At 43.4% G+C, this 18520-nt stretch overlaps 1 protein-coding gene across 1 annotated transcript in view; it reads right to left on the bottom strand.

Moving 5' to 3' along the window:
• LOC311309572 (cation channel sperm-associated auxiliary subunit beta-like) overlaps positions 1–18313 on the bottom strand; it is a gene marked incomplete at both ends in the record, with an annotated part of 41196 nt that extends 22883 nt beyond the window's left edge. Inside the window, 6 exons of the mRNA XM_084438902.1 lie at positions 321–440; positions 577–631; positions 1217–1363; positions 17924–18018; positions 18110–18182; positions 18299–18313. Of these exons, the coding sequence (XP_084295028.1) occupies positions 321–440; positions 577–631; positions 1217–1363; positions 17924–18018; positions 18110–18182; positions 18299–18313 (505 nt within the window). The remainder of the gene's footprint in view (positions 1–320; positions 441–576; positions 632–1216; positions 1364–17923; positions 18019–18109; positions 18183–18298) is intronic.
• Positions 18314–18520: the final 207 nt, after the last annotated feature.

Raw genomic sequence — 18520 nt, 5'->3', positions numbered from 1 at the left:
GTTTAATTCGTGAATCTGCCCAGTAATTCAGATCCGCTCCAAAATGTAATGGATTTTAAATTGGCCCATGCTACACCCCTCCACAGAGTTTCATGAAAATTGGTCTGGTAGTTTTTGTGTAATCCTGCTAAAGAACAAACAAAAGAACAAATGAACACACGCGACTGAAAACATATCCTTCACCCCAATAGGGCAGTAATGTTTGTAGTGTCAGTGATGCCAAGACGTTACTGAATTGTTCACATAGCACTATCTTATTAGCACCTCCAATGTGACACACACACACACACACGCCGCACACACACGCCGCACACACCTACCTCTGGCTACGTCCAGCAGTGTACCCTTCAGTGTGTCCAGAATGGAACCCTTGGTGGAGAACATGGAGTATCCGTGGAACATGCTGAACTCCACAAACCACTCATCTACCGGGGCCGCCCCTGGGGAGGGGGGGGGGGGTCAAACAGGGGCTTATATCATTTGTTCCTACTGATGTCATGAGCTCCAGGGTTAATGTTAATGTTAAAGTTAAGGGGTTAAGGGATTTAAGGGTCAGGGGTCAGGGCCTCAGGTCACCTGTGTTGATGGTGATGTTGTGTCTGGGGATGTTGACACGCCAGCTGGAGTGGTTCTGATGAGATGGACACACATCCACATGCACGCACAAACATACACACGACGCGCACACAAGAATTCAGACACACAGAAAACACCCAGGCAGCACATTACCCAACAGTACCAGAGCAGACTCAGCCCTCCATCCCATAGTCCTCAAAACCAGGTCCAGCCTCATCCCCCTACCCACTCCTCCTACCTTCCCGACACAGTGCTCCTAACCTCCAACCCTCCATCCCCGGCTCCAGCTCTCCACCCCCAGCCCTTCATCTTTCTACCCCCAGCCCTCCATCAATCTACCCCTCCATCCCCAGCCCTCCATCCTTCCACCCCCAGCCCTCCCTTTCTCCATCCCTCTACCCCCAGCCCTCCATCTCTCCATCCCTCTACCCCCAGCCCTCCATCTCTCCATCCCTCTACCCCCAGCCCTCCATCAATCCACCCCTCCATCCCCAGCCCTTCCTCTCTCCACACCTCCATCCCCAGCCCTCCATCATTCCACCCCTCCATCCCCAGCCCTCCATCAATCCACCCCTCCATCCCCAGCCCCCATCCTTCCACACCCAGCCCTCTCCATCCCTCCACCCCCAGCCAGTCTCACCATGCTGAGTTTGAAGGAGAAAGTGACGGTGTTGGTGCTGTTGTAGATTTCCACGGTGGGCAGCAGGCCTGCTGAGGTGTACAACTCCAGCTGGTTCCGGTACTGATGGTCCGAGCCTGACTTCATGTGCAGCATGCAGTCCACCACCTGACCCGGGCACACACACACACACACATGCGCGCGCAGTGACGCTTGAATCAAACACAGAACACTGTACCTGGTCACAAGGGACTGTCCTGGCTCCCTTAATACTCATACTCTTCACATCGGACTTCAGATACCCCTGAGAGATGAGCCACCCTGCAGAAGTTCTCAGATGACTGTGCTATTGTTGGATGTGTAAGGGGAGGACAGGAGATGAAATACAGAGGCCTAGTAGAGTTGAGTGGTGCACACAGAACCACTTGTATTTGTGTGAACTCATCAACAGGGAGATGGTGGTGGACCAGGGAGATGGTGGTGGACCTCAGGAGGAAGAACACTCCACTGTCTCCCGTTTCCAGGGGGTTGATGTTGGTATAGTCCAGCCATACAAGTATTTAGGAATGGGAAGGAAACACCACGTCCATATACAAGAAGGCACAGAGCCGACTCTACTTCTTGAGGAGGATCAGGTCTTCCGGTGTGTGAAGAACATTGCTGAAAGTTCTACCAGTATGTTGTAGTGAGTGCCATCTGCCATCTCCTATGCTGGGGCAGCTGTATCAAGGCAGCGGACACCAACTGGAAGGTCAAGCTGATCAGGAGGGCGGGCTCTGTCCTGGGAGTCAGCCTGGCTCTGTCCTGGGAGTCAGCCTGGCTCTGTCCTGGGAGTCAGCCTGGCTCTGTCCTGGGGGTCAGCCTGGCTCTGTCCTGGGGGTCAGCCTGGCTCTGTCCTGGGAGTCAGCCTGGCTCTGTCCTGGGGGTCAGCCTGGACTCGGTGACAGTGGTGGTGGAAATTCTGGCCAAACTGCTGGCCATCATGGACACCCTCGACATGACACTCTGGGCAGACAGAGGAGCACCTTCAGTAACAGACTGATTCTACCATGGTGCTTGACGGAGCGCTTCAAGAGGCCCTTCATACCAGCCGATATCACACTGTCCTTCAATGTGTGTAGCAGGCTACTAAGGATGTTCTACCAGTGCACAAGCTGGTGAGGAGGGCTGGCTCTGTCGTGGGGCAACAACTGGAGTCTGTGGCAGAGAGGAGGATGAGGGACAAACAGAAGTCTATCCTGGACCACCCCTCCCATCCGCTCTGTGGCGAGCTGTGGCATATGGGGAGCACTTTCAGCCACAGGCTCATCCCACCCAGGTGCAATACGGAGCGGTTCAGACATTCCTTTGTGCCAGCAGCCATCAGACTATATAACAGTGCCTGAGCATTCCGTGTGTCACAGAGGTGTGCACGTATGTTTGTATGTATGTATGTATGTATGTATGTATGTATGTATGTATGTACTTTGTTATTTAATGTATGAAATGTCTCTTTTAATGCTTTTCATGTATTTTAATGTGTGTGTAATCTCGGCGGCATTGCAAATGAGGGAAAACTCAATTGTCCTCCGAGAATAAATAAAGGTTTGATGATGATGATGTATACATGTGTATTACTAGATATATTGATGTAGTTTTCTGTTAAGGGTTTTTGACACAGAATGCCACATTTCAGTGATCTCATTCGCTGTCATATAAAAGCTATATTAGGCTAGTGACTCTGTACCAGTGTATATTTAGATACGGCTAACGGTGATACCGTTGGATGAAAGGTCAGTCTAACGGTCATAGAAGCAGATCAGGAAAGGTCAGAGGAGTCTCAATTGACCATGCGGTCAGCGAAGAACCGTCAACAGCAGCTGTAGGATTGGGTAATCAGATAATTAGATATGGATAAGTTCCCTAGCAGAGTCTAATCTTGAACTAGGTTATGTTCCATCACTGCTCCTCACCATAACTAAAGAATGGTCAGGTGACCAGCCTATATTAAGCCCCACTGAACAGTATAAAGGTTGACCCACAGGAAGGGAACAGGGCGCTCAACCTCGTAGCTCTGTTGCTTAGGCTATGTTACGCTGGCTTTAGCTTAGCTTAGCAAGCTAGCATGTCAGCATGCTAGCTCCACCTGTTGTCAACATCTGCTCATCTGTTCACGGTATGTTACATTGTCTAATCCTGTTACGTAACTATGTTGAACTAAGCTATGTCTGAAATCTATATTGAACCAATGCCTAAAGCGTGGTTGATGTATTGTGTTTCTGATACATGCTTATTATGATGAATAAACATCAGAAAGATTATTCTCTTCTCAGCATTCATTGATCAGTAAGGTTAATCAAGGTTATCCAACATCAAAATGGCGTTGTCGACAAGGATTGTTAATATCATAAGCTATTATTACAACTGAAAACTCTGATAGAGGCGCAGAAGAAGTATTTTACCTATGCAAACAGCGCGCAAAATAACAATGTATAGGCCATCTGCTTTAAATGTGCTGAATCAAGAGTCAAGTATAAGAATGCTTATTCAGTCAAAAGAACCTGATATATGGAACTGATTAATTGAAGGGTCAATAAATGTTGAACGAGAAAAATGCCAGATTTAAGCTGTGTGAAAAGTTGCATTAAGCTGTGTGAAAATTTGCATGAGTTTTAAATGTGTAAAAATTTGTCACTAAAACCTAACAGGAAAATGATGCTTAAAAGTTGTATGAGTGAGCATCAACCGCCAGTCAGTGCTATTTCCCAGAGATTTGATCAATTTGGAAATGAATGGATTAGTTATAGATGTTCCTCAGAAGTGAATGATATACAGACGCGGTTTAAAGATCTAGGGAAACCGCTGGACCGCTGGCAGGTGGCCAAGACTGGCATAGTCGTTTCCCTGCGCTGGAACTAAAGAGTAAAAACAAGGGGTCCCAGATAATAGTGACTATCTCGTTGGATATGTTGATAATAATCACTGCAGAATTTAGGCGTATCTCCTTGGCAGCTTAAGTGGAAAATACACGATTCCAAGGTTAGAATGAATGGAATGTGTAAAAAGTAAGGACCTGATTTCATGGAAAAACAATTGAGAAGTCATTCGGTCGATGTACCGGTACCGTTAGGGAGGGGGATTGGGCACCCCTGGACCTAGCGGTAAACAGACGGGGGCGGAACCGTAAGGTCCCGAGGGCACGCTAAATCGGTATATAGTGCTGGGGAGAAGACTGAAGGCCCCCGTGTCTGGTGAAGTATGAATTAACATACTGCTCTGGTACCGTCTAGTCAGCACTGTGTCGCTGTTAAGGGTGGTTGGCACTGTGTGGTACGTGGATGACAGTCCACACCTAGCAGAGGGGCGTGATAGACGACCTCTGTGAATAGGCAAGGCTGGTGAAAACGGTCAAAGTTCTAATATCCATAGCCAAGTGGAATTAGGATCAGACCGTCGGTTCTGAGCTGGGTGACTAACAATCATTACAGTGTCCGGGATCGCTATCGACTGGGTCACCGGCCGGTCGGGTCGCAGATGGCAGTAAGACCACGAGATGGCCGCCGCGCTCGGCTCAATGTACAGTCAGGCCACTACAAGCCAAAAGCGAATGTGTTAGTAGGCAAGTAGTGCTTCTGTGATCGGTGGGCTTTGAAAAGAAGACACCGGGAAGCAGAAGGTTGAGTGCTCAATCTGGGGGAGCCCGGGCTGAGGCCTCAAAAGGGAAAGGGGTCTAGCCCAGGACTGCGCCCTGGGTGGGAGGTCTGAAAGACTCAAGCGACCTAATTGACAGAATTTAACCACAAACTCACGGATAAAGACAACAGCGACGGATTTCGAGAACAACAGTGAAATTTGTGGTTACGACAGATTCCAGTAAATGATTGTAGTTGAAAAGTGTCAGGAAAAACCAGAAAAAGCGAGTGACGACTAAAGAATGATGCAATAATGTGTATGTCTGTCATAAAAATAACTGTGACGATGCTCAAAATGCTAAGCGCTACAGCTATGCTAATGTGCTGAAAACTTACTCATGAACTAAAAAAGCCAGCTGATCTGAGTGAAGTGCTATTATAACGCTTTTGAGAGTGTACTCATGAGAGTGAGGGTGTCTCATGAGGAGAGGCTGGGGAGCAGGAATCCGCCGGGTGGTGTGTGCGTCGGTTGGGAAAGTTACACACAATTCTTAAGGCACCAAGAATCTATTAATAGCACCGGCTCAGGCGGGCGGCTAGCCCCCACCTCTCTTGTTAACTAGCCCCCACCTCTGCTCACTCACTCAGCCCCCACCTCTGCTCTCACTGTCTCCCTCTGTCTCTCCCTCTCTCTGTCAAAACTACAGTATCCCAAAGAAGATCATAGGAGAGTATTATTGGATTAAGCCAGAACTATGATTAGTTGTTAGCAAATTATGATATTAAACTATTGAAACTGCAATTTGAAATACCATGAATATATATATATATATATATATTATTTAAAATAATAGGGAACTTGCTAATGATGATTGAGTACTGTCTGCAATAATGGTGCTTGTCTCCCCAGACGCTCGGGACACCTATTGTCCTGAGAAAGAATGGGGAGGACAGGTCATCAGCTTACCTGGTGGTCTGCAGTACATTTTGTAAATGGCTCGGTTGTCATGTCAAGGAAAAAGTATACTCCCCCCCAGCACAGCTGGAAGACACTCAGCGGCCACAACCGGTATACAGTACTGTTTTAAGAAGTGGCACTGTAACGTGTATGGAGTAATGTAACAATACGTACGTTATCAGAATCTACAGAACAATAGACTACTTAAGGAAATATTGCTGTAATGTATGTACAACATAACAATAATATGACTTCCTGAGAGTATTGTTCCAGAGTAAGGAGAGATTAAGTCGTGAAGAGTAAGGAGAGATGAAGTCGTGAAGGAGAATCGATTCCTGTGCGTCAACCAAACGTGGTTTGATTGGGCCAACGCCGTCACCGGTGGTGAATGGCGCGCAGATTTAAGACAAATAACTGACCCAGTGATTAATTGGTTAATCGCCTGGGTGCCACCGCTCCACGTCTTCCATCTTGCAGGCTCGTAGGAAGGCACGTGCTTAAGGTTTCTGATCAAAACTTTAATAATACGACGTAGCTGTCTAACATCTGTGAAGTGTATTTTTACCTGCAGGATGGACAGAGCGGCCGTGGTGAACCAGCCATTGGGTCAAGCAAATACTACATAATACTACATGAGTACACAAGAAATGTTATCTCCACTGGAGATAAATATTTCCATTGACATACAATCTAATAAATGACTGAACTAACTTGTGAGGTGCTCTGGAGCCAAGGTCCGTTCTACGATGGGATTGTATTGTCCATCGTGACCTGACGTCCGAGAGCTGGAAACTAACCATCAAGAGTACACTGAAGAGAGGATCAGGTGAGCTGTGAGTGAGTAGCCAATTAACCAAGTAACATGCTTAACCTGACTGGAAATTACTGTTAAAAAAGTAATAGGGGAAGCGTAGTGACTAGAGTGACAACTTTAGTGTCTATTACATATCCCTGTTGGGAAGGTAGGCAATGACTATTATTTGAGTTATAGGGAAAGCAAGAAGCAGTAATTAAGTGAACTATTTAAACTCAGTGGCATAGGCGGGACAAAGAAAAGACTAGTGTGTACATGAGGGCAAGGAAGAGAGAGTAAATACTATTTGCTAAATTATATTTTAGACTAACCATCCCAAGCGAAAGACTCATTGGAAATCTAGTGCCCTGCAGGGGAAGAAATTAGTAATATTTTATCTTCTGCAAAGTCATTTAGCTAAGAGAATTATAAAATCATTCTTTTAATAAAAACATTGTCCCAATTAGTGTTTGCTCTTAGCCAGGGTAGTGTTAAAAAGCAGGGCAAGACATTGTTTAGTATAATTTATATTTTTTAATAAGGAAATAGATGTAAAATATTAGAAATAGGTATAGAATGGTTTTTAGAATAATAGTGTTAGTTTTATAAGCTGAATTGTTGCTAGAATAATTTATATTTTTGAGATTTTTAATTGGACTGTCCAAATCATAATCAGTCGATTTTTACTCACTATTATCACCAGGAAATAATGAGAGAAAGGTATGTGGAGAGAAAATCAATGACTATATGAGAAATTGAACAAATTGTTATATTACACTGTTGTTATACAATCGTACTATTGAATAAGGAATTTGTTAATCTGTTGTTAAAGTCTCTGTGTGCAGCAGAAATAAAATTGGAACCAGACCAGTCGCGCAGCAATGGAGGTCAGGATACCAACAGGAACCGTCTGTATGGTAATTAAGACTTCAGCGCAATCAATTATCATCAGTCTTCATTGAGATTGTTGTATTTTTACTTTCATCTTAGAGCTGTACTAACAAAGTACTATACTGTGGTGTTAATTTGTGTGTTTTTAATTCAATCCAAAGGAAGATAGAGCAACATGGCAGAACCAAAACAGAGCAGTACACCAATGCCAAGAAAAGTGTTGAGCACACATGCGGAAATTGTCCTGGCAGACAGGAAACTAGATCTCTTTCTAGCCTGCATTTACCACTGTGTAAAAGACAAGTGTGATTGTTGACCAATGTTGTCTCTCTCTCCATTACAGAGAGGGGGCGGGGTCAAGGCAGTAGTGAATGGAGACAGGCCACAGCTACAGGAAGCAGGTAGAGTAGAGAGCGTCAGGAATTATCGTCAATTCATTGTTTGTGAAATCTCATCATACCCCAAAGGCCAGGTGTGACCATGAGACATGCTGAGGTCATCGCCCGAAAGAATGTGTACCCCAACGAGGCTGGCGCCAGACGGGGGAGGTGATTGACGGGTGAGCCCGGCGGTTGGACTGTGGGGTTCCGGCGGCTGGACGATAGGGTTCCGAAAGGAGGCCTATGGTTCAGGTGCATGGAACATGGAATGTGATGCCGCACGGGGCAAGAAGACAGGAGAATGGCACCTTACCCCCGGCCAGACCTCTGGGAGGGACACAAAGGAAAGGCCAGGGGATGGGGTTTTTAAAAAATAAAAATAAAAATAATACAATAAAATAAAATAAAATAAAAATGAAATAATAGAAACAGTGAAGAAAGATAGCTCTAGAACGCCAGGGGAATGGACATTAATTCTGCTATGAGTGGTCAATGCTTTATGCTCAACTAAGGAATTAAATTATTGATTACAGTCCCATCTAGGTATGTTTAGTTAAAACATGTCATTAATTGTCCACTGCATTATTTTGATAATTTCGTGTCCAAGGGGGGGATTGGTTTATTTAGGAGCCAGGCAGTGTAGCTGCAGGGACCCTATTGTATTTGCCTATGTTATTATTATTATTCATCTTCCACTGAAGTCTAACTTCTCGTGGACAAAACATCAGCGAAAATTGTCATAAAGGAGAGATGTAGTGTGATTTCTTTCAGAATTTTATTTCAGAAATTGGATTTTTGGAAAATGTTTAATTCTGTCCTCTGAAACCAACACTACATTACCCACAATCCAACGCAAGCTCCACCAATCGGAGACATCGCTGTTGGCAAACATACCTAGCCCCTGCCGAGGATTACAATGACTGAATTCATTGATTGGCCAAACTGAGCGACTGTTGCTGAAGTTAATGTTAAATTATGAAGAAAAGCAAACAAACTGGATACATTAGATCTTCAGACTGTCATTCACAAACTCAGTGACCAGATTGTCATTAAGATTGAGCGACAATGCATCAAAATGTTTTACAATACAAAGTACTGTCAACAGCTCTCTCTTTAATTTGTTGAATATATTATGAGACGCTGATCATTTAGGCCGCTCATCCACACTTTAAAGAGCAGACCATCAGTATATGATGCAACGTCTATTGTTGTATCCTTTGTTTCAGTGTATACTTTAATCAACAATGATATTTCACGGGCTATTGCATATACCACACGTTCAGTGTTTTATGGTAACACATAGTCTATTTGTAAAACCAAACATCAGTTGTTGTTAATTAGCTCAGTGAGATAGAGGATGTTGTTTGGTGTCAGAAGTTACAAGTTCAACCCTCAACTGATGCAAAATGAACAGTGGAATGTCAACTTGTTGTCTTCATATTCTCTTGCTCATTGCTCCAAAACTTGCCTGAAATTGCCTGGCCACGCCTCATTGTGCGTAGCAACTTTAGGTGTGGTTTGATTTTGGCAAGGTTTATTTAAACTCAAGTTAAAGTTTTAAATAAGTTCTATTTTGATACCAACTAAGCAGCAAGTTTAAGTTAATGTACAGACAAGGCGCTGGTCCGAAATTTATCTGCACAACAATGTTATTAAAAATGTATAATAACGTTCATTTTTAATTGGAACAAGTAAATTGCAAATGTTTTTGCTGATAAGGAAAAGGAGTAAATGTGGGAATTGTACCCTAACTCCTACGCTATGCTGAGTTCCAGTCTCCCCTCTACCCAAAAGTAAATGTGGACATCTGTAACCTCTGCATTGTGCTGAAGTTCCACTAACAAAGGAACAAAGTGACTCTTGAGCCAAAGACCATCAAGGAAAGGCGTCTATGGAGTGCCAGTCTACCCAGTCTCCTCTACACTCTACTGGACTGATCGGACAAAGGACACTCCTATGCCAGGAAGTGTGAGTGTTAAGGATCAGACGGGTGGTAAAGGACATTCCTATGGATGCCATCAGACGAGTGGCAGAGGATTAGACGGTGACCATCAGACGGGTGGCAAAAGACTGGACGTGTGCCAATGGATCAGACGGGGGAGGAGGAGAACGAAGGACCTCGACGAACATCGCGAGGAGGCAGAACAACATGTCCGTGAGAATGAATTTTCTTAATGAATAATCACTTATATATACATATTGTCACAAGTTATCTGTAACAGGACGAAGCAGATTATTTATCTGCTCGTCAATGTACAAATTTTTGTTTGTTTTGTTTAACAGTCTTAAAAGTGTTTAACTGTCTTATGTTTCAAGAAAAAGAAAAAAAAAATGGTTAAGAACTGTGTGACTAACATGTGGGTTTCCTCTCCACATGTGTTCGAGAAACTCTCTCGAGATGGCTTGGCTGTGGGATCTGGACGAGGCAGTGGAGACTGGCGCCGACTGTCCCCTGAAAATTGAGGGCAAAAACGCAGGACTCCGCTCCCTACTCCAACCTACAGACAAAGCTAATGTTTTCTGAATAACAAACACAATTCTTTTGAAAATTGACTGTGTGTTTTTGAGTTAGCATCTATTGTCTGGATTTATTGTTTAATGTTAATTGTTGTTTTGTTGACATTGTTGAGTTAAGCTAGCAGCCGATGGTGAAGAATTCACTGTGACAGTCTTTAGACTGTCAGACGGGGGTTATCTGATGTAGTTTTCTGTTAAGGGTTTTTGACACAGAATGCCACATTTCAGTGATCTCATTCGCTGTCATATAAAAGCTATATTAGGCTAGTGACTCTGTACCAGTGTATATTTAGATACGGCTAACGGTGATACCGTTGGATGAAAGGTCAGTCTAACGGTCATAGAAGCAGATCAGGAAAGGTCAGAGGAGTCTCAATTGACCATGCGGTCAGCGAAGAACCGTCAACAGCAGCTGTAGGATTGGGTAATCAGATAATTAGATATGGATAAGTTCCCTAGCAGAGTCTAATCTTGAACTAGGTTATGTTCCATCACTGCTCCTCACCATAACTAAAGAATGGTCAGGTGACCAGCCTATATTAAGCCCCACTGAACAGTATAAAGGTTGACCCACAGGAAGGGAACAGGGCGCTCAACCTCGTAGCTCTGTTGCTTAGGCTATGTTACGCTGGCTTTAGCTTAGCTTAGCAAGCTAGCATGTCAGCATGCTAGCTCCACCTGTTGTCAACATCTGCTCATCTGTTCACGGTATGTTACATTGTCTAATCCTGTTACGTAACTATGTTGAACTAAGCTATGTCTGAAATCTATATTGAACCAATGCCTAAAGCGTGGTTGATGTATTGTGTTTCTGATACATGCTTATTATGATGAATAAACATCAGAAAGATTATTCTCTTCTCAGCATTCATTGATCAGTAAGGTTAATCAAGGTTATCCAACATCAATATCTAGATAGCCTGGATGTATGTATGTATGTATGTATGTATGTATGTATGTATGTATGTGTACTCTTAGACTTATATCCTTATATTGTTATATTTATACACAGACTGAATATATGTATGTACATATAGCTTATTCTATTCTATACTGCACAGTAGGGCTGTCAAAAAAAAGAGTGAATTTCGAAAAAAAAATCGAATATCTTTTTTTAAAAGAAGTTCGAACCTAAATTTGAGAGTTCGAATATTGAAATATTAATAAATAATATATTATTTATCAAAGATTATGCAGTGAATCATGTTAATGCACAAAACGTTCATTTCCCGCGCTGTCAAAAACACCTCAGCGAGGGGTAACAGTGTTCACAGTACAATATTACAGTCAAGGGTTATTTTATTAGGCTATTATATTCATGAAAAATCTTTTTTTTTTAAGTCGCACTGAAACGGACGTTTGAGATCATCTAACTTCCGTAGTTTGACGTATTTCCGACGCAAACAAGCTATGAGGGTGGGACATATGTTTAGAGGAATTTGATTGGAACATTGACGGGTTTTAAGAACTTTAGACAGATTCGATAGAAGGATAGCGTTGATTGACGGGTGGATGTCGTGAGATTATTGGCCTAAAATCTAAGGTACCAAAATTGCAATCAAATAGCCAACTAAACTCATATAGCCTAGCCTATAATAGACCTACAGTAGCCTATAATAAAATAACCGAATTTCCACTTGAGTGCGTGCTTTGATCAAATACAGTACTTTATTCTCAAACGAGGCGTACGCTGCATCGATAGGCTACTGTATTCGCAGAACAAAATGGTATAGCCTAAAAACAACCCAACATTAGAACAATTAGAGCAAATGATAATCAATAAATAAATAAATGAAATGACAGACAAGTTGTCGTGTCTGGCTATTGTAGCCTAAAAGAAAGTCTCAATATGCCCACCGAATTTCGTTCGGCTCGATCAAACTGAAAGGTGGGGCTCGCCATTTTAAATTTTCCAGGGGGCGCTCTTGAGCCGTTTTGCCACGCCCATTTCCGTCACCCATGAATTATAAAATTTTTCACCGGGACTGACGTATTTGCAAAGTTTCATCCGTTTTCATTGATGTTTAGGCCGCCAAAAAGGCATTTGTTTGGGGAGAAGAAGGAGAAGGAGAATAACTAGGGCTGCGAGCAGCAGTGAGCGGGCCCTCGCACCCCACGCGAGTCGGGGTGCGGCGCCGTTCAAGGCTGTGCTATTTCGGTGTCCAATACTGAGAGAAACTTCCTGTCAACAGTAGGTGGCGCTCTAAGCGTGACTCAATACCAATGCATAGATGTGTTCAGGACGGTACCTTGATGAGGCCTGAGAAAGGTTGAGTAAATCAGACAATGTATGTAGGAGTTATGATGACTTCCTGCTTGACCTGTAGGCGGCGCTATAAGTATGACACAATACTGACCTACAGATGTGTTCAGGATGTGACCTTCATCAACCCTGAGCAATTTGGAGTAAATGGGATAACGTATGTAGGAGCTATGACGACTTCCTGTTTCACCAGTAGGTGGCGCTGTAGGTATGACGCAATACTGACTTACAGAAGTGTTCAAGATGCGACCTTCATCAAGCATGAGCAATTTGGAGTAAATCGGATAACATATGTAGGAGTTATGAGTACTTCCTGTTTCACCAGTAGGTGGCGCTGTAAGTGTGACTCAATACTGACGCATAGATGTGTTCAGAAGGTGACCTTCATGAAGCGTCAGCAATTTGGTGCAAATCGGATGATGTATGCAGGAGTTATGAGGACTTCCTGTTTCACCAATAGGTGGCGCTATAAGTATGACGCAATACTGACACATAGATGTGTTCAGGACAGAACCGCCATGAAGCGTGAGATATATCGGACAAATCCGATAATGTATGGAGGAGTTATGGGGACTTCCTGTTTCACCAATAGGTGGCGCTATAAGTATGATGCAATACTGACACATAGATGTGTTCAGGACAGAACCGTCATGAAGCGTGAGATATATCGGACAAATTGGATAATGTATGTAGGAGTTATGAGGACTTCCTGTTTTACCAATAGGTGGCGCTATAAGTATGACGCAATACTGACACAGATGTGTTCAGGACAGAACCGTCATGAAGCGTGAGATATATCGGACAAATTGGATAATGTATGGAGGAGTCTTAGGACTTCCTGTTTCACCAATAGGTGGCGCTATAAGTATGACGCAATACTGACACATAGATGTGTTCAGGACAGAACAGTCATGAAGCGTGAGATATATCGGACAAATTGGATAATGTATGGAGGAGTTATGAGGACTTCCTGTTTCACCAATAGGTGGCGCTATAAGTATGACGCAATACTGACACATAGATGTGTTCAGGACAGAACCGTCATGAAGCGTGAGATATATCGGACAAATCCGATAATGTATGGAGGAGTTATGGGGACTTCCTGTTTCACCAATAGGTGGCGCTATAAGTATGATGCAATACTGACACATAGATGTGTTCAGGACAGAACCGTCATGAAGCGTGAGATATATCGGACAAATTGGATAATGTATGTAGGAGTTATGAGGACTTCCTGTTTTACCAATAGGTGGCGCTATAAGTATGACGCAATACTGACACAGATGTGTTCAGGACAGAACCGTCATGAAGCGTGAGATATATCGGACAAATTGGATAATGTATGTAGGAGTTATGAGGACTTCCTGTTTCACCAATAGGTGGCGCAATAAGTATGATGCAATACTGACACAAAGACGTGTTCAGGACAGAACCGTCATGAAGCGTGAGATATATCGGACAAATTGGATAATGTATGGAGGAGTTATGAGGACTTCCTGTTTCACCAATAGGTGGCGCTATAAGTATGACGCAATACTGACACATAGATGTGTTCAGGACAGAACCGTCATGAAGCGTGAGATATATCGGACAAATTGGATAATGTATGGAGGAGTTATGAGGACTTCCTGTTTTACCAATAGGTGGCGCTATAAGTATGACGCAATACTGACACAGATGTGTTCAGGACAGAACCGTCATGAAGCGTGAGATATATCGGACAAATCCGATAATGTATGGAGGAGTTATGGGGACTTCCTGTTTCACCAATAGGTGGCGCTATAAGTATGATGCAATACTGACACATAGATGTGTTCAGGACAGAACCGTCATGAAGCGTGAGATATATCGGACAAATTGGATAATGTATGTAGGAGTTATGAGGACTTCCTGTTTCACCAATAGGTGGCGCTATAAGTATGACGCAATACTGACACATAGATGTGTTCAGGACAGAACCTTCATGAAGCGTGAGATATATCGGACGAATTGGATAATGTATGTAGGAGTTATGAGGACTTCCTGTCACCACCAACAGGTGGCGCTATAAGTATGATGCAATACTGACACAAAGATGTGTTCAGGACAGAACCGTCATGAAGCGTGAGATATATCGGACAAATTGGATAATGTATGTAGGAGTTAAAAGGACTTCCTGTTTCACCAATAGGTGGCGCTATAAGTATGACGCAATACTGACACATAGATGTGTTCAGGACAGAACAGTCATGAAGCGTGATATATCGGACAAATTGGATAATGTATGGAGGAGTTATGAGGACTTCCTGTTTCACCAATAGGTGGCGCTATAAGTATGACGCAATACTGACACATAGATGTGTTCAGGACAGAACCGCCATGAAGCGTGAGATATATCGGACAAATCCGATAATGTATGGAGGAAGTATGGGGACTTCCTGTTTCACCAATAGGTGGCGCTATAAGTATGATGCAATACTGACACATAGATGTGTTCAGGACAGAACCGTCATGAAGCGTGAGATATATCGGACAAATTGGATAATGTATGTAGGAGTTATGAGGACTTCCTGTTTTACCAATAGGTGGCGCTATAAGTATGACGCAATACTGACACAGATGTGTTCAGGACAGAACCGTCATGAAGCGTGAGATATATCGGACAAATTGGATAATGTATGGAGGAGTCTTAGGACTTCCTGTTTCACCAATAGGTGGCGCTATAAGTATGACGCAATACTGACACATAGATGTGTTCAGGACAGAACAGTCGTGAAGCGTGAGATATATCGGACAAATTGGATAATGTATGGAGGAGTTATGAGGACTTCCTGTTTCACCAATAGGTGGCGCTATAAGTATGACGCAATACTGACACATAGATGTGTTCAGGACAGAACCGTCATGAAGCGTGAGATATATCGGACAAATCCGATAATGTATGGAGGAGTTATGGGGACTTCCTGTTTCACCAATAGGTGGCGCTATAAGTATGATGCAATACTGACACATAGATGTGTTCAGGACAGAACCGTCATGAAGCGTGAGATATATCGGACAAATTGGATAATGTATGTAGGAGTTATGAGGACTTCCTGTTTTACCAATAGGTGGCGCTATAAGTATGACGCAATACTGACACAGATGTGTTCAGGACAGAACCGTCATGAAGCGTGAGATATATCGGACAAATTGGATAATGTATGTAGGAGTTATGAGGACTTCCTGTTTCACCAATAGGTGGCGCAATAAGTATGATGCAATACTGACACAAAGACGTGTTCAGGACAGAACAGTCATGAAGCGTGAGATATATCGGACAAATTGGATAATGTATGGAGGAGTTATGAGGACTTCCTGTTTCACCAATAGGTGGCGCTATAAGTATGACGCAATACTGACACATAGATGTGTTCAGGACAGAACCGTCATGAAGCGTGAGATATATCGGACAAATTGGATAATGTATGGAGGAGTTATGAGGACTTCCTGTTTTACCAATAGGTGGCGCTATAAGTATGACGCAATACTGACACAGATGTGTTCAGGACAGAACCGTCATGAAGCGTGAGATATATCGGACAAATCCGATAATGTATGGAGGAGTTATGGGGACTTCCTGTTTCACCAATAGGTGGCGCTATAAGTATGATGCAATACTGACACATAGATGTGTTCAGGACAGAACCGTCATGAAGCGTGAGATATATCGGACAAATTGGATAATGTATGTAGGAGTTATGAGGACTTCCTGTTTTACCAATAGGTGGCGCTATAAGTATGACGCAATACTGACACAGATGTGTTCAGGACAGAACCGTCATGAAGCGTGAGATATATCGGACAAATTGGATAATGTATGTAGGAGTTATGAGGACTTCCTGTTTCACCAATAGGTGGCGCAATAAGTATGACGCAATACTGACACATAGATGTGTTCAGGACAGAACCGTCATGAAGCGTGAGATATATCGGACAAATTGGATAATGTATGGAGGAGTTATGAGGACTTCGTGTTTTATGGCGAAATGTCAAACTTTGGCGGGGCGCCAAGGCAAGGGTGTTTGGTGAAAACTCAATTTTTTTGATAACTTTTGATCACAAAGGTCTTAAGATGAAGCTGACCCGATATGAAGTAGGAGGAGTTCGTCGAAGTACGAGGCATGGAAATGGTCAAAACAAGGACAAAATGGCACATTAAGAGCAAAATGGCGGACTTCCTGTTGCATGTTGGGTATAGCTCCAAGAGACATTTTAGTGTGGCTCGATGAAATACATATGCCCACCGAATTTCGTTCGCCTACATCAAACTGAAAGGTCGGGCTCGCCATTTTAAACTTTCCAGGGGGCGCTCTTGAGCCGTTTTGCCACGCCCATTTCCGTCACCAATGAAATATCCGATTTTCACCGGGACTGATGTATCTGCAAAGTTTCATCCGTTTTCATCGATGTTTAGGCCGCCAAAAAGGCATTTGTTTGGGGAGAAGAAGGAGAAGGAGGAGAATAATAATAATCCTTCGAGTGTCAATAGGGCCTCGCACCGCCAGTGCTCGGGCCCTAATAATCCTTCGAGTTTCAATAGGGCCTCGCACCACCAGTGCTCGGGCCCTAATTATGTGAACCAAAATGGGACAGAATGCTTTTTTCATTTCAGTGCGACTTATACATTTGAATATCGTTCGAACTCTATTAAATTAATTCGAATATATTCGAACTCAATTTCATGGCACTTTTGACAGCCTTACTGCACAGTTACTGTACATATGGATGTATATAGTCTGTGTTATTCCTCTTTTTATGCTACTCACCCCTTATCTAGTGTCTTTTTCATTACTCTTTATCTGTGTCCTTTTCTCTCCAACCTTGCAGTAAGTTCAACTGCTTTAACACAAAATTCCCCCCTGGTGGGATCAAAAACGTATCTCCATCCATCCATCTATGCATTACCTGACTGGCTGAACACTATGGACCTGAGGCAGCTCTAAAGCTCCTTAGACAGGACATTAACTTTTACAAAAATGGCATATACTTGCTTACCTACTTGACTGACACCTGCTTGCACATTCTAGGCATACTTGTTATACACTTGTTTATTTGCACTAGTGTGTGTTTAGACAGACAGACAGACAGACAGACAGACAGACAGACAGACAGACAGATAGATAGATAGATAGATAGATAGATAGATAGATAGATAGATAGATAGATAGATCTAGTGTGGATTGTATTACTTTGTTTTTTGATGCTGTAACAGTGTAGTTTCCCCCCGGGGATGCTACTGTGCGGAAACGCTGTTGTGGTGGGGTACCACCAGGGAGAGCCAAAGGGACACTTACCAGGTTGTCCAGGCCGAGGTACAGACGCACCCTGTGGCTCACCTCCATGTCCCCGACGCACTGGAAAAAACTCTCCACTTCTGGCTCCTCCGGACCTGTAGTCCGTCAAACCGTTAACAGCACAGACAAGCCCAGACACCTCAAACTACACTAACAGTTAAAGGCCAAAATCAACTGCTTAGCTACCTGAGTCTGGGGTTCCAAACTGTAAAGCTACCCTGACCAGCAAGATGCTGATGATGGCGATCACCTGGGTCCTCTGCGCAGAATATTGAGAGATCTGGTTATGGATTGATTATTCTGAGCTAGTGTGGTCTCGATCTAACTGTCTGGATGTCATGATGACGGCTTCAGCGATCACACCTCGGTTCTCACCTTATGGAGCTCCATAGCTGTGCTAGTTGTACTGCTAACGTTAGCTCAGCTGTGCTAGCTTGTTTAGTAACGTTATCTAGCCTAGACAGTGGACAGTGTATCACCAATGAGAGTGAAGTTTCTCCAGTTGTTAGCGACAGTGGCTAGATAGTCATTCCGTTTACTTTTATTTGATGTCATCCTCTGATTGAAGTGTTACAACTATGTCGCCCAAGTCCGATC

This window comes from Borostomias antarcticus, assembly GCF_949987555.1.
Source record: "Borostomias antarcticus genome assembly, chromosome: 5".
In the NCBI taxonomy this organism is placed as follows: Eukaryota; Metazoa; Chordata; class Actinopteri; order Stomiiformes; family Stomiidae; genus Borostomias; species Borostomias antarcticus.
The sequence above is the reverse complement of the archived record's forward strand: the minus strand, read 5'-3'. Positions and strand labels throughout refer to the sequence as shown.